Source organism: Podarcis filfolensis (assembly GCF_964270895.1).
Source record: "Podarcis filfolensis genome assembly, chromosome: 6".
In the NCBI taxonomy this organism is placed as follows: domain Eukaryota; kingdom Metazoa; phylum Chordata; class Lepidosauria; order Squamata; family Lacertidae; genus Podarcis; species Podarcis filfolensis.
In genome coordinates this window covers 42,809,630-42,824,506 of record NC_139609.1, presented here as the reverse complement: position 1 = coordinate 42,824,506, position 14,877 = coordinate 42,809,630, and the positions used below count along the sequence as shown (strand labels likewise).

Sequence of the window (14,877 nt, the reverse complement as noted above, 5' to 3'; positions counted from 1 at the left end):
CAATTTATAAGTATCACCGACCGTTTCTTTCCTTCTTTCCTGCCATTCCGTCCCCAGGTTAGGGACAGTGGAAACTTATTTTCTTAAATTTCTCTCTGCAGGCTTAAAAAGTCAAATTTTCCCCCCTTTCTTCCTGCTGTCAAGGGGGGTTTTGATGGTTAAAAATGCAGGAACCTTCAGGCTATCTGTTTTCCCGGCTTTTAGCTTGTAAAATCTTTGCTTTGATCTTTATACAAAGGACGGGAGGTGGACTTCCTTTTTACACCTTCCCGTTTCAGGTCAAATTCCAGGCTGTATTTTCATGCAAAATTTTCAATTGTCCTACTCACGGGTTGTTGTTTAGAATCCGAATTGTCATAGGAAGAAGGAGAACGCTCTCCGACAACAGCTGTGCAGCATCGCTCCGCAGAGTTAGCGATTGACTCTCAGCACCACACCAACCCCCGTCTCCTCCGGAGCCCTTTATAGGGTTCCTTTGCCAAACGGGGGGGCGCAAACGGTGCCCGCCGAGTCCCAGGTCCGCAGGCTTCTTCCGCCTGCGGTTTTTAAAGGGTCCCCGCTTCGCTGCAGCGGTAGGACCCGATTTCCACGGAGCTGTCTCCCTCTGAGTTAGAGGGAATCCGCCATTGTCGGAGGCGCCGCCTCCAGGAAGTGAACTCCATTGTCTCTTGAGACAGACGGATGCCAGCAGCAACAACAAACGTATCTAAAACAATCACATAAAAGTAATCCAAAAGCATTATATCTTAAAAACAGTTAAAAACAATCACATATACTGCATATGTATGTAATGTAATACTACTGGGATAAAAAATCTCCACTTAGAAGGCTTGTTGAAAGTGGAAAGTCTCCAACAGATACTGAAAAGGCCATAAAGATTCCACCTGTCGGAAATGTAATGGGAGTTCAAAAGGTTAGATACCAGCACACTGAAAGCCAGGTTCCCCTTCATGTGGAATGAGCCTCCTGATAAGATGGAATCTGCAGTATGTCCTCTCCTGCTGAGTGCAGTGATTGGTTTGGTATGTAAGGGATGAGATTATTTTTCAGATATCCTTGTCCCAAGCTGTATAGGGCTATATGGAACGGTTCATACGAGTGAATAGTAGCTGCTGCATTTTGCCCCCCATAGGGGGATTCTGATTTTGGGGTATTGTTAAAGGATGACAAGTTGTCTACCTTGTTACTATATTTTTGGCACCACATGAGGATTTTTCCCCTCAGACTTTAACATCTATTGGGTTATCTCCATTTTTTTACCTTACGGAAGCTGTGCAGCATCTATCTCTGGGCAGGGTTATCAGCTGTTAAATTTTTATTTTGCTCCCCTGAGCTCAGTGTCACACCTGTGATTCTCCCCTGCTATTTTATTCTTACAGCAACCTTGAGAGGTAGATTAGGCCAAGAAAAAAGAGTGACAGCCACAAGGACACTGAGTTTCTTTAATGGCACTGCCAGAGTAGGGATCTGAACCTGAGAGTCTTTAAGTCCCACACTCTAGGCACTGCACCATATTGGTTCTCATTGTCAACATGACCTCAAGAGAAAACCACTTCTGTGAGAGGGTAGGCCTGCCTCTTGGCTTGCAACAAAACCCAGCTAGTGTGACACTCCTTTCTTACGTCACTGAATAGTTCCTGAAGAGAAAGGCTGATATCGCAAATACAGTCTGCTCCTTCTGGGCCATTAAGAATCTTCTCAATTTCAGCAACTGCCTCTACAAACAGCTGCCCATCCATCCCAGAAAGACCTTTTGTCATGGCAGGCAATACAATCTTTACTTCCTCCTGCACAGAAAGGCATAATTTAAGTTAATAAACAGTCAAACCTCGGTTCTCGAACGGCTCCGTTTTCGAACGTTTTGGCTCCCGAATGCCAAAAACACGGAAGCTATCTGGATGTTATGTTTAAACATGTTTAAATATGAAGCAGTGGACAAGAAACATAATTTTAAGGCAAAAAAAGTGAAATAGCAATGGAGAATTAAGATTTCTTTGCAATATAATGTACGGTACTCACCTTCTCAAAGTGATAGTCTATTAAAAATAAAATCTTATACATGCCTGCTCAGAAGTAAGCCACACTGGCGTATCCATATTTCCAATTTTGGGAATATTTTATAAGTGCATTCAAATGAGAACACTTTAAAAAATCTTCATGCTAAGCATGCAAAATGCTGAAGAGCAGTCCATGTGCCTATAGATGTTTAGGGCAAAATTTGCTTATGCCACGTACTGGAGAATTTGTGGCCATAACTCATAGGCTTTGGAGATTACTGCTATTTTTTGGATGGGATTCAATTCAACATACTGGAAAATTCAGGTTGCTCAATTAAAGTTGAGTTTGTGCTCTTGCACAACAAACACACTTCACCCAAAATCAAACTTTTTGTAATATGGAAAATTATGGGAAAACACGCTGGAAAGTATGGGCTAATGATTGATTGACACAACAACATAGAACCTCCCCACAAACAAATCAGAATGAATGATCAATACAGTAAATAGTTCATGTTGTCTAACTGCTCCACAATTTTTGTGTAAATTGAGCTGAATGCAATTAAATCCTCAACAGATATTTCTGAATTTATCAACTAAATCCAGTGAAATCATATAATGGGCCCTGTTGTTTACCTTTCCTATCCAGTATGCAATGTTAACCAGTCCTTTGATACACAACGCCCGGATGACTGGGTTTTCATTAGCCAGTCCTCGCTTCAGACGATACAAAGAATATTGTTTGGGAAGTCTTCTGGCCTCTGACATACAAAGAAGCTAAAAGACAAAGAAGAGGTCCATGAGAATTTGGTTCACAAGCAACTGCCTGCTTCAGATGCCAAAAATGTACTAACTTGTTTCTGGCACTTGGTTATCAATCCTACCCAAAATTTCAAAGTACACAGTGGCCCTTCCAATGGACGCGCAATCTGTTTCTTCGTCTATGTTAAGCAGAAATGGCCTGCAGCAGTTGCACCCATCCATTCTTCTGCCTTCCGGGGGATTTACCGTATTTTTCGCTCTATAAGACGCACCAGACCACAAGACGCACCTAGTTTTTGGAGGAGGAAAACAAGAAAAAAAAAATATTCTGAATCTCAGAAGCCAGAACAGCAAGAGGGATCGCTGTGCAGTGAAAACAGCAATCCCTCTTGCTGTTCTGGCTTCTGGGATAGCTGCGCAGCCTGCATTCTCTCCATAAGACGCACACACATTTCCCCTTACTTTTTAGGAGGGAAAAAGTGAGTCTTATAGAGCAAAAAATACGGTATATTGTTTATTCTTTGTGCTGCATTCAACCACAGCAGGGGTAGAGAATCTCCAGCATGTGGACCAAATTTGGCCAGCACAGGTCCCAGTTTGTCCCATGAGGCCATTTCCCCTGAGCCATGCCTACTTGCCGCACATCTGATGTCATATTTGACATGACCTGATGCCAAATGTGTAGGCAAAATAAGGACCAACCTAGCATTAGAGATCCTGCACTTTCTCAAATATTACTAGTTCTGTTGTTACTTATTTTGCCACAGTTGAACAGCTTCTGCTTTCAGGTAGGTAGCCATGTTGGTCTGACGCAGTAGAAAGATATATATATATATATATATATATATATATATATATATATAAATTGTCCAGTAGCACCTTAGAGACCAACTAAGTTTGCTCTTGGTATCAGCTTTCTGCTTTGAATAAGTAAAACCGTATTGTTTTAATAGACCAAATATTATTTATCTAATTTATTCTGCCAGCATCCTACACAAAATGCAACAGGAAGAAGCGGCTCTTCAGATGCACTGCTACAAATATATTCTGTTTGATCCAAGTCCACTTACACCACCAGTAACAACTATCTGAGAACATAACCACAGAGTCACAGGTGGGCGTTATCACTATGTTTGTACAACCATCCTTGGAATCAAGGCCAACAAGCCACTCTGCATTCCCAGAAAGGCCTCTATGGTTCCACAGTGCAGAAGTTGCATCTTCCTTACTTCGCTGAAGAAAGCCAATCCTGTGATCTGGTGCTCTTCATCACCTCGCTCCAGGAAGGGAACTAGGAGGTACAAGATCCTCAAAAGGTCATAATTGGAGGTCTGAAGCATGATTCTGGTTAGGAAAGACAATGCAGATGCACACCGTTATGGCCAGTGGTTAACTCTACACTTGGGAATTTTTGTAAATGTTTGGGGTGCTCTAACCAAATGTTAGGGATGCGGGTGGCGCTGTGGGTTAAACCACAGAGCCTAGGACTTGCTGATCAGAAGGTCGGCGGTTCGAATCCCCGCGACAGGGTGAGTTCCCGTTGCTCAGTCCCAGCTCCTGCCAACATAGCAGTTCGAAAGCACGTCAAAGTGCAAGTAGATAAATAGGTACCACTCCGGTGGGAAGGTAAACGGTATTTCCGTGCGCTGCTCTGGTTCCCCAGAAGCGGCTTAGTCATGCTGGCCACATGACCCGGAAGCTGTACGCCAGCTCCCTCAGCCAATAAAGCGAGATGAGTGCCGCAACCCCAGAGTCGGTCACAACTGGACCTAATGGTCAGGGGTCTCTTTACCTTTAACCAAATGTTTACCACTGCACACCTTGCAATAAGGCCTACTCCCCGATGGTGATCTTCACAGCTGATGAGGAGCTCCCAGCCCCGCTCCTTCTCAATAAGAGTAAACTCACAATAGCACCTCACAGCTAGGAGAAGAATCTTCAGTGCTGCTACAATATAGCTGAATTTAAAAATAAAATAAAATATGAGATACGTCGTTGGGAAGTCCCCAGTTTAAATGTTACCTCTGCCACAAACCCACTAGCTAGGTGGCCTTAGCCCTAGACTCAACCCTCCATCTGCAATATGGGGATAATACTAGTCTGCTTTACAGGGCCAGTGTAGGATTATCGATGAAGCACTAGAGCACTTTGGAGAAATTCTATACAGTAGTACCTTGGTTCTCGAACGCCTTGTGACTCGAACGTTTTGGCTCCCGAACGCTGCAAACCTGGAAGTGAGTGTTCCGGTTTGCAAACGTTTTTTGGAAGCCAAATGTCCGACGTGGCTTCTGTGGCTTCCGCCTGAGTGCAGGAAGCTCCTGCAATCAATCAGAAGCCGTGCCTTGGTTTTTGAAAGTGTTCAGAAGTCGAACATTCTGTTCGAGAACCAAGGTATGACTGTATACACAATTTAAACACTGTTGCTCAGCACTAGCTGAAGCTTCTGAATCAGACTCAGGAGCAGCCCCATATATAACATACACTGCAGTAATCAAGCCTTGAGGTTACTAATGCATGGACTACAGTGGTCAGGTTGCCCCTATCCAGGAATGGCTGCCTAGTCGTACTCCTGAACTGCTTCTGCAGGACATACATTTTGAAAGGACACCACTCCCTCCACATCTAATCCAGGAGACTTGGTGGCATGCAGGCCTTTTAAACCAGCCCATTACCCTCTCTTCAGCATCTCTGCTTGCCTGGCAACCTTTCCTCTGCCCACTTCCTGCAAAAGAGCCATCTTTGGGAACTGCCACTTTTATCATTGCAATCACTGGAGAATGCTGGCTCCTCCAATGTGTGTGATGCTGTGTCCACCCACCAGTGCCCCTTCAAGGGCATTGCCAGAAATTAAAATGGCGGCCTCCAAAACCACCTGCTTTTTTCAAAGGGAAGGGCTGGGACTCAGGGCAAGGCAAAAGTGGTGGGCTCCTTTTGTGGGGGTGGGTCCTTGCAGCTGCCTGAGGATGCTGATGCCAGGGCTAGATTATGCCCACCGCTCTGTGTGGGTGAGATTTACTCAAGAGAACATAGCGCATGGAAGCATGCCGTTACATAGGAGCATGTTCACGCGTTCTTGGGAGTGCGTTTGACCCCTACCATAACAAGTTCTCTCATATTTACCCCACAGGCTCAAATTCCTCCTGAGAATCTGAGTTCTTTATTACGCTGTGCCTGATGCTATAGTGCACCTGAACAAGCAGCGCCATCAGCAGCCGGGGGTAGATGTAGAGGGCCACTTCCGAACTTCTGGGCATAGATAACAGCTTCGAGAAAGCGCTGGCAGCCTGAGGAAGAGGGAGAAGGGAGAGGGAGAGAGAGACTGTGGTAAGATCTTTTCTCTGCAGAGCTCATTTATGTTTCTGGGGGTTGTTACTCCTGAACCACTTATCCTTCCTGGATTAATTTTAAATGTAAACACCTCTTCCCGAGTCAGGTCAACGGTCTATGCAACCTCTGTATAATTAGGTATATATTATTAGGTATACTAACTGCAATTGATTTGAAAGCCTAGTTAACAAGGATGTGATTTTGGCAAGAATGGGCACCGCCTGAAAGAAACGCAACCCTAAGCCTATTTATTCACAAGTAGCGGTCACTGGATTCAACACTTTTGCAGTAACATCACTCAGTTCCTTTACAATCTCCCTGCATGGAGAATGCTCCCTGTCGGACGCCGCACGGCACATTTGTTTAATGTGACTGCTATTCACATAAGTTTACATTTGCTAGGAAGCAGCAATGAATGTACATGCTAGAAAATACCTGGGCATGCAATCATTATGTGATGCGACATGTATAGGCTGCATGCTACTTCCTACAAGGGATTTTGTCACATCCAAAGTAGGTCCTGTGCAGAAGGAGTTTCGGAAGAAGTACTGGAACTTGCTTTAGGAACAGAAGATGCTGCCTTCTGCTGAGTGGACCATCGGTCCATCTAGCTCAGTATAGCATACACTGACTGGCAGCAGCTCTCCAGGCCTTCAGGCAGGGTTCTCTCCCAACCCAACCTGAAGATGCTGTGGATTGAACTTGGAACCTTTTGCAGGCAAGGCAGATGATCTACCACTGAGCTGTGCCCCTCCTTCCTTCTCTCTAGGGAGCTCATTTGCAAAAACCATCCAGACAAGTTGGAACAATTCCTTACAGCCAGAGGTGTGATATAGTTTCCCGTGACCTTTGGGCTCAGCTGCAGCTTTTTCAGCAGTACATTCACAAGGAGAGTTAGGTCATCATTCGAACATGTTTTGGTCAACACATGCCACATCTCAGAAGCATACCTGCAAGTTCAGGGGAGGGAAACAGAAACATTTCAGGTTGTATACCCACAACCATGTCAGCTGCCCCCCCAACTGTTCTGAGTGCATAAATCAGAGATGGGGAAGTTGTAGTCCTCCAGATGTTGATGGGACTTCAGCTGCCATATGCCCCCATCCAGCGTAGCCAAGGGACAGGGATGCTGGGAGCTGCAGTCCAGCAACATCTGGAGGACCACAGCTCCCCCATCCCTGGCATAAATGAAGACTTCGAAGGGTCCACAGAGAGCAACAATGGCTGCAGTGGTGGGATCAAAAGTATACCATGGAAACCAGTCCACCAGGAATGATACGTTATGCTTAAGTAACTGAGGTGCAATACCGTTATTCAGACCAATAGAAATTACTGTATTTTTCGCCCTATAGGACGCACCGTCCCATAAGGCGCACCTAGTTTTTTGGGGGAAATAAAGGGAAAAAAATTATTTTCCCCCCAGGCGCGGGGCTGGGGCGGGGGAGGCCCGAGCTTCCCCTGACCCCAGCCCCCAAACAGGCAGCTCTCTGCAAGCCGTGGGAGCCCAGCGCTGGCTCCCGCTGCTTGCTGAGAGGTCCGCGAAGCCTGGACGTGCTGATCTCAGCGTGCACAGGCTTCAGCATGCTGGCAACTCTCCGCAAGCAGCGGGAGCGCTCCTGCTGCTTGCAGAGAGGTCCGCGAAGCCTGGACGCGCTGATCTCAGCACGCGCAGGTTTCGGCATGCAGGCAACTCTCCGCAAGCAGCGGGAGCGCTCCCGCTGCTTGCGGAGAGGTCCGCGAAGCCTGGACGCGCTGATCTCAGCACGCGCAGGCTTCGGCATGCAGGCAACTCTCCGCAAGCAGCGGGAGTGCTCCCACTGCTTGCGGAGAGGTCCGCGAAGCCTGGAGAGTGAAAGGGGTCGGTGCGCACCGACCCCTCTCGCTCTGCAGGCTTCAGCGAAAGCCTGCATTCGCCCCATAGGACGCACACACATTTCCCCTTCATTTTTGGAAGGGAAAAAGTGCGTCCTATAGGGCGAAAAATACGGTATTGATTGGTCCTCAAAGGCAAACATTCACAGAGATATGGCATGCGAGGAGAAAGTCCCAATCTGCATTTTGTAAAATGGAGAGGAGGTGGTGTTCTGCAGACTTGGGGTCCAAACTAGATGTGACCCCTGAGGCGTGTGAATGCATCTCTGTTGCTTTACTTCCCCCTCTGCCCTCAAATAACAGCCATGCCTCTCTCTTTAGCATCAGAAATCCCTTGTTCTATTTCCCCTCAATCCAGAGCCCTCCTACATTTCCATAACCAGACCAGGCTTCTGCTCCAACCCTCCTAAATCCATGAGCTGTTTGCTTTTTCCGCATGGGAACTGGTTGTGAAGGATGACTGCGGGAGGTCATTCCGGTTCCCACTCTCTCCTTGCGGGAAAAGGTGGCACTCATAAGAATCTTCCCTGCTGGCTTTAGGTATTTTCTGATTTGTATTTTCTGGAGCACTGAGGCCTGATTGCAGGTGGGAGAGGATGGGAACCCGTGTTCCCATGTTCCCCACCCCCCACCCCAAGGTGTCCAGGGATTGAAGGCTGACCCAGCAGGACTAAGCATCATTGAACTATGTACCTGTCAATTGGTAAAGGGCACTGGAGAAGGGCACTGCATACTTCTGCCATGTAGGTATGAGCCAGCTGGGCCAGGACCCCCATCATTATTTGCCTGTCCTGGTACTGGTAAATGGAACCAAGCTGCTGGTAGATCTTATCCACAATTTCCGGCACCTTGAAGGAAACAAGCATGCTTCAGTTAAATGCCCTGCTAGAGGGAAGCAGCGCTGGGGCAGGGACCACACCACAAGGTACAAACCAGAGCACTCAAAGAGCAGAAAGCAAACATATACTTAAAGTATGTCATCCAAAACATCCTGGGAACTGTAGCTTTGTCGGGGTAAACTGCAGTTCCCAGGAATATTTGAGGGAAGCCATGTGCTTTAAATGTGTGGTATGGATGCGACCCCCTGTTTTCATGGCCAAGCAACAAATCATTAAAATATTTATTATTTAAGATCATTTAAGGTATTTATTATTGCTGTACTTTCACTGCTAGGGAGGGGGAGAAGTGCCTGTGGGATTTTCCATCTCAAGTGCCAAAATAATGCAACTGGACTTAGGCTGGGGAGACTATTTGCTCAGTCAGCAAAACATCTGAGGCTGGTCCTGGAGGTGAGAAGGCGCAACGATCCCCTGCTCTGGTCATTTGGGTTGTCCTGAAGATTGGTAGAAGTTGGATGGCCATCTGTCATGGATGCTTCAGCTGAGATTCCTGCATTGTGGGGTGTTGGACTTGATGACCCTCGGGGTCCCTTCCCACTCTGCAATTCTATGGTACAGGGAGCACACGTCAGCTGATCAATAATTAGGCACTGACACAGGAAAACATCCTGTGAGCACTGACAGAGCCTTGCCAAGACCATTAATGGTCCTTCACCACAGATAAACTGTAAATGGGTTTTATGGTTTATCTCAGGGTATAAAATGGTAATGGTGCCTCTCCAGAAGCCGCCTCTGTCACTGCTGGGGTCTCTGCAAGCTCCAAACATCTCCTACCTGCCCATGTAACCTGTGCATGTATCGCTGCAGGATTACAGATGTGATGTCACGTGATGCCGCAGTGGTGCTCCTATTGGCTTCCTTTAGGCAGTCTATAGCGGTCAACAAAAGCTCTGTGATCTGTAGTGCTGTGAGGTAGGGCAGAAATTCCTAAGAGAGGAGACACAGAGCAGCACTTTGTGGTAGGGGATGCAGCTGAGAGGACAACAGCAAGGCAAACTCAACTGGCAGGGCTTCCTTGTTCTAAGAGACCTTTGCAGGAAGGAATTAAAGGTTCTGTGGAGGAGCCCGTTCCTCTGCCACGTCACGTGGAAGTTAAATTCAACCAGCTACTCTGGAATTTGCTCCCAAGTAAAGGTGTACAGATTCAAAACCTGATGTTCTCAGCTTTTCATCTTACGGACGAAACCAGACCAGTTCTTCTAGCTCAGTACTGTCTTCACTGGCTGGTAGTAAGTCTTCTGGGTTCCAGGCAAAGGACGTTCACAGCCCGGCCTGGAAATCCCATGGATTGAACCTGAGACCTTTCTTACCCAATGCACGTGCTCTCCCACTGATCTTATAGCCCTTCCACAAGTTTAAATCAGAAAACTGAAAATGGGGGAGATCCCGTGCATGCAAGCTCAGAAGTGCCACACAGTTCAATGGGTCTTTCCCCTCTCAAGAAAGTGCATGTAGAATTGCAGCACTGCTGACCTATGATCTGAAAGTGGAAATCTTTGCCTCAAAACTCACTACAAAGATGTAGTAATAATTATGGTTCCACCCCTACCTTACACCCTATCAGACTAAGTTACGATGGCCTCTGCAGTTTGCATATCCTCTGTGTTGCATCATATCCAGCACTGAACAATTACCTGAATAATATGGGTGATATTTTGATGAGACGTAGTAGGGTCATAGGAACCCAGAATCTCTTCATACAGTTGGATCTCTTCTGCTTCCAGGGAGTCACTTTTGTTTTCGAAGCCTAATGAGAAAAAGAGTGACTTTAAAGTTTCTCCAAGCGGAGAGTTTGCTCTCAGGCTGCTGTGTGGGTGTCTGGAATTTGGAAAAAAGCGAGAGAAGGAGCCAGAACGGCTGGCTAATGACACCTAATGGCCAGTGGCCAAACTGTTCCAGCCACATCTTTCTTTAGGGAAATTGCAGGAAAATGGCACAGAATGCCCAACAAACACTTTGGGACTCACCCACAGCTAAGGTGGGTCTTGGGTTCAGTGTATGACAGGTACAACAGACGTGTGTTTTGGAACAGGAAAGGAAGGCAGAAAGACACAAGCTGCTCCCAGGAAGCCACTATTTTGCAGGTGAGAATCAATTGCATGCCAACTAATTAAAGTTGTGAAGGTTGTTTATTTAGATGATAGGCATACTGCTCATTGTACAAGCCACAGCACAGTTAAGTAACTGGAACAAAATAAGCTGTTTGCCTCCTCCAATGCTCCACTTGAACGTTTGCAAATAAAGCAAATATTACAGAAATGGCATATATCTCTCATCGTCTCTTCTCCAAAAGGAAGACAAACCCTGGATAGCATTGCCCCTGGAACCTGGAGATGTGGGGATGCATAACAATAACCTGGGTTGCCCTGCCCCATTCCAAAATCCTCATTAATTCCAAAATTAGCTCTGGAAGCTGCAGAGCAGGTATCCTGCTGCAACTGAGATGTGACCACCCATGATTTGGCACTGAGCTATAGATCAAGAATATCTTCTCCATCAGGGACCTCTCTCAAAGTCCCACTTTGTAGCTACGTTAGGCAGGATCTTCTCCAGCTTCTGCACAGTGAGGACTACAGGGGTTGTCAGCACAAAATCCAACGCACTATGGCAGAGACAAAAGGAGCATCAAGGGCAGACCAGTGTCTGCAGAACAGCTAACTAAATAAAAGCACTCTTTGCTGTTGCACAAAATGGGCATGTCTCTCCAGATTTTTGGAATCCCCTAACAATGATGCAATGCATCAAATTAATAGTCTCTGCTGTGGATCTTTCCAGAATACTTCTTTGCAAATGAAATAATAGAAAGTTGTTTTGAAAACTTTAAGTTGTTTTTAAGTTGGTGTGCGATTATTCAGCTGCAGAGCTGAAGGAAAGCACACACTGGCTTCTGATACCATTGAGAGGCTGCACCTCCTGCATCGCAACAAGAACATTGCGGCAATGGGAAGACCAATCTGGCTCCACTCATTGGCTAGTGAAGGTTCCTTCTCCCTCCCCTCTCCCTCCCCTCCCTGTTTCATGTCTGTTAGATTGCAAACTTGTGGTCAGAGACTATCTTGTCTTTTGATATATGTGAGGTGCTTAGAAAATAGGCACCTTATAATAACAGTAGTCCTGCAGTTATTTGTCTGCATGTGTGTGCAGGTGTTTTGTCTTTTGTTAATGTGGGGGCCTGGAGTTTCTAAGCACCCCTGTTTTTTCTTCTGTGAAATGGGTATTATGTGGTGCCAACAACAGTTGATTCTTCTTCTTTATTAAATTTATTAAACACCTTCTCTCACTGCAGGCAACTTAAGGCGTCTTGACAAAAAAAAAAATATTTCCAAATGTGCCCTTGGGCCAAAAAAAGAAGAGAGAAAATCGGGGATTCCTGATATAATGCAATACTGCCTTTTCAAAACTGGCCCCAACTTGATGGAATGCTCTGTCACAAGAGACTAGGGCCCTGCGGGACTTGACATCTTTCCGCAAGGCCTGCAAGACAGAGCTGTTCCGCCTGGCCTTTGGTTTGGACTCAGTCTGACCCTTATGTTTCCCTCTCTTTATGGTCTTGATTTATCGGCTACTTTAAAATGAGGCTACATTTTAAATTGCATTTTAACCTGTATTTTAAATTGCCCCCCCCCATTATGTTTTTACTGTGATTTTATTGTGTGTTAGCTGCCCTGAGCCTGGCTCTGGCTGGGGAGGGTGGGGTATAAATAAAATAAAATAATAATTATTATTATTATTACCCAGATATAATAAAATACAGGACATAAGAAGAGAGTGTCAAGGGCAACAAGTCTATGGCTGCCAAATAAAGTACAGTCTACTACTTCTATATAGATGCATAGTTTGGATACTGGAGTTTTCACAGCTCCTATCTTACCCTTTTGGCGCAGCATAAGGGAGTACAGGAAATACATGCCTTCCATAGCCTGTTCACCAATTTCCTCTTGGGGGTCATTGAGACGCAGACACAGCTGACCAATCAGATGCCCAAGCTTAGGACATCCATCAGGTGACACCTGAATGGAGAAATTGAGAGTGCTGTCTTTTGAAACAGAGGGGAAGAGAAGGAATCTTTGTGGTTTCTGAATGAAAGAAGTTCACCTGTTTGGATGAACTGATGTTTGGAATTATACTGTCTTTTTCTGATGAGCCTTGTACCCTGTTCAGGCTATTCTCCTCGCACAAGGAGAGGGAGACAGGGCTATGCTAGCTGCCTCTACCGACTCCACCATGCCTCCAACAGCCAGCTCTGCCACCCCTCCACACACAGGAGAGCAAACAACTGCAGCAGGAAGTCTGCTGCACTCTTAATGAGAACAAGCCTTGCATGATCAGGGGGTTCTGAGTCATGAGGGAAGCCTCTACAGAGACAATAGGCTTTGTGCTGCAGACACTGCAGAGTGCCAGTGTGTTGTTGTGGTTAGAGTGTTGGACTAAGAACTGGGAGACCTGGGTTCTAGTGCCCTCTCGACCACAAAGCTTGATCTTGCTTCTGAGCCTAATCTACCTCACAGGGTTGTTGTGGGGACAAAATGGCGGGGGGGGGGGACTATGTACACCAACTGAAGTTCCTTAGAGAAAAGGTGGGATATAAATGTAATAATAATTTTATTTATCTGATTCCATTTATGAATCATTTCATATAAGTATATCCAAGCAGCTTCACAGTAAAAACCATAAACAATTAAAAACAATAGATAAAAGCAGTTTTAAAATAATTTCAAATCCGATTCAGATAGAACTGGGGTACAGACCTCCACTTAAAAGGCTTGTTAAAGAAGAAAGGTCTTCCACAGGTGCCTGTGTGATATCTAGTGGAAGGGAGTTCCAGCGGCTGGATGCCACCAAACTCAGGGCCCAATTCCTGTATCATGTGGAATGGACTTCCTGATGAGAAGGCATGTGCAGAAGGCTCTCTCCCTGTATATATAGAGGGCGAGATGATCTTTTAGATCATCTGGTCCCAAGTTGTACAGCTGTCTATGGTCTTACTTTTGCCCTCCCATGTTGCATAGGGGTGGCAAGGCTGGGCATTGGGGGTGTGACGGAGGTGCTGGCTAGCTCTCTCACAGTGATCCTAATTGTGTGTGGGGCAGAACACCTTCACAGGGTTTAGATTCATACCCATTATCAGTTTGTAGCAGCAATACTGTGAAAAGGTTATGGCTCATAGCTGTAGCATGGTTTTTGTAGGATATAAGGGATCCAAGCTATAATAGGCCAGTTTTGTCTCTAATAGACCATTTGGATATTAGAAAATGTCTTGTTCATTTGCTTCTGGCCATCCCAGACTCTAGTCACTCACCCCACCCCTTTTTAGCAGAAGAATAGTGAGGCAGAAATAAAGCATCAGATTCCAGTGGGTACCAGTCCCTAAACTTGCTAGCACAGTCAAGAGAAGAGACTTAGGGTTGCTCTTCGGTTTGGTGTGTGCATCCCTTGAATCCATCCTAGCCCCTCTAACCTTTTCACAGTCTCTATCCACTAACTTCAGTGCACAAGAAGAATGCAATATTCACACTACAGAGCCATTCACATCTCTCTACCTCCATTTTCTGTCTTAAACATTTGCAGGTCTCACAAGACCCGTTGCCCAGTCACCTCAAGCCAGAGGGCAGCACTCACATGAAACATGGGGCAGGTGGCTGCAAATTTTAACAGGGATACATAGGTGTTCGCTGCTCTTGCCCGCTCATGCACTTGTCCTGATATCATCCAGGGCATCAAATGCTGTAAGGGTAGTGGGAGCAAACTGTTAGCAACTGTATAAGAAGAGAAAGTGCATACTATTGTAATTCTTCAAAGTCATGCTTTTGTCTTTCAGAAAGGAACCCAGCAAGCTGCCTTATGTGAGGCTGCTGTTTGTGGATTTTAGCTCAGCTTTTAACACTATTCTCCCCCATAGACTGGTGTCCAAGCTAGAGGCGATTGGACTCTCCAACTCCACCTGTCTCTGGGTTTTGGATTTTTTGTCAGAACGTTCTCAGAGGGTTAGAGTAGGGTCACATATGTCCACAGCCCTTAGC

General features: G+C 46.0%; 1 protein-coding gene across 21 annotated transcripts in view; it reads right to left on the bottom strand.

The window, feature by feature from the left end:
* MROH7 (maestro heat like repeat family member 7) overlaps positions 1-14,877 on the bottom strand; it is a 31,168-nt gene that overhangs the window by 6,740 nt on the left and 9,551 nt on the right. For 18 of the 21 annotated variants that reach the window (XR_014549403.1, XR_014549404.1, XR_014549405.1 and 15 more), the window contains 11 exons: positions 14,477-14,581; positions 12,729-12,867; positions 10,492-10,604; positions 9,632-9,784; positions 8,652-8,806; positions 6,904-7,036; positions 5,880-6,043; positions 4,580-4,717; positions 3,989-4,103; positions 2,634-2,774; positions 1,623-1,787 (listed from right to left, as the gene is read on the bottom strand). Coding sequence is in view for 18 of the 21 variants with exons in the window: in XM_083619409.1 (XP_083475535.1) it covers positions 1,623-1,787; positions 2,634-2,774; positions 3,989-4,103; positions 4,580-4,717; positions 5,880-6,043; positions 6,904-7,036; positions 8,652-8,806; positions 9,632-9,784; positions 10,492-10,604; positions 12,729-12,867; positions 14,477-14,581 (1,521 nt within the window). In the remaining 3 variants the exon portion in view is untranslated. The remainder of the gene's footprint in view (positions 1-1,622; positions 1,788-2,633; positions 2,775-3,988; positions 4,104-4,579; positions 4,718-5,879; positions 6,044-6,903; positions 7,037-8,651; positions 8,807-9,631; positions 9,785-10,491; positions 10,605-12,728; positions 12,868-14,476; positions 14,582-14,877) is intronic. The other 3 variants (XM_083619399.1, XM_083619398.1, XM_083619401.1) reach the window with 2 other exon arrangements.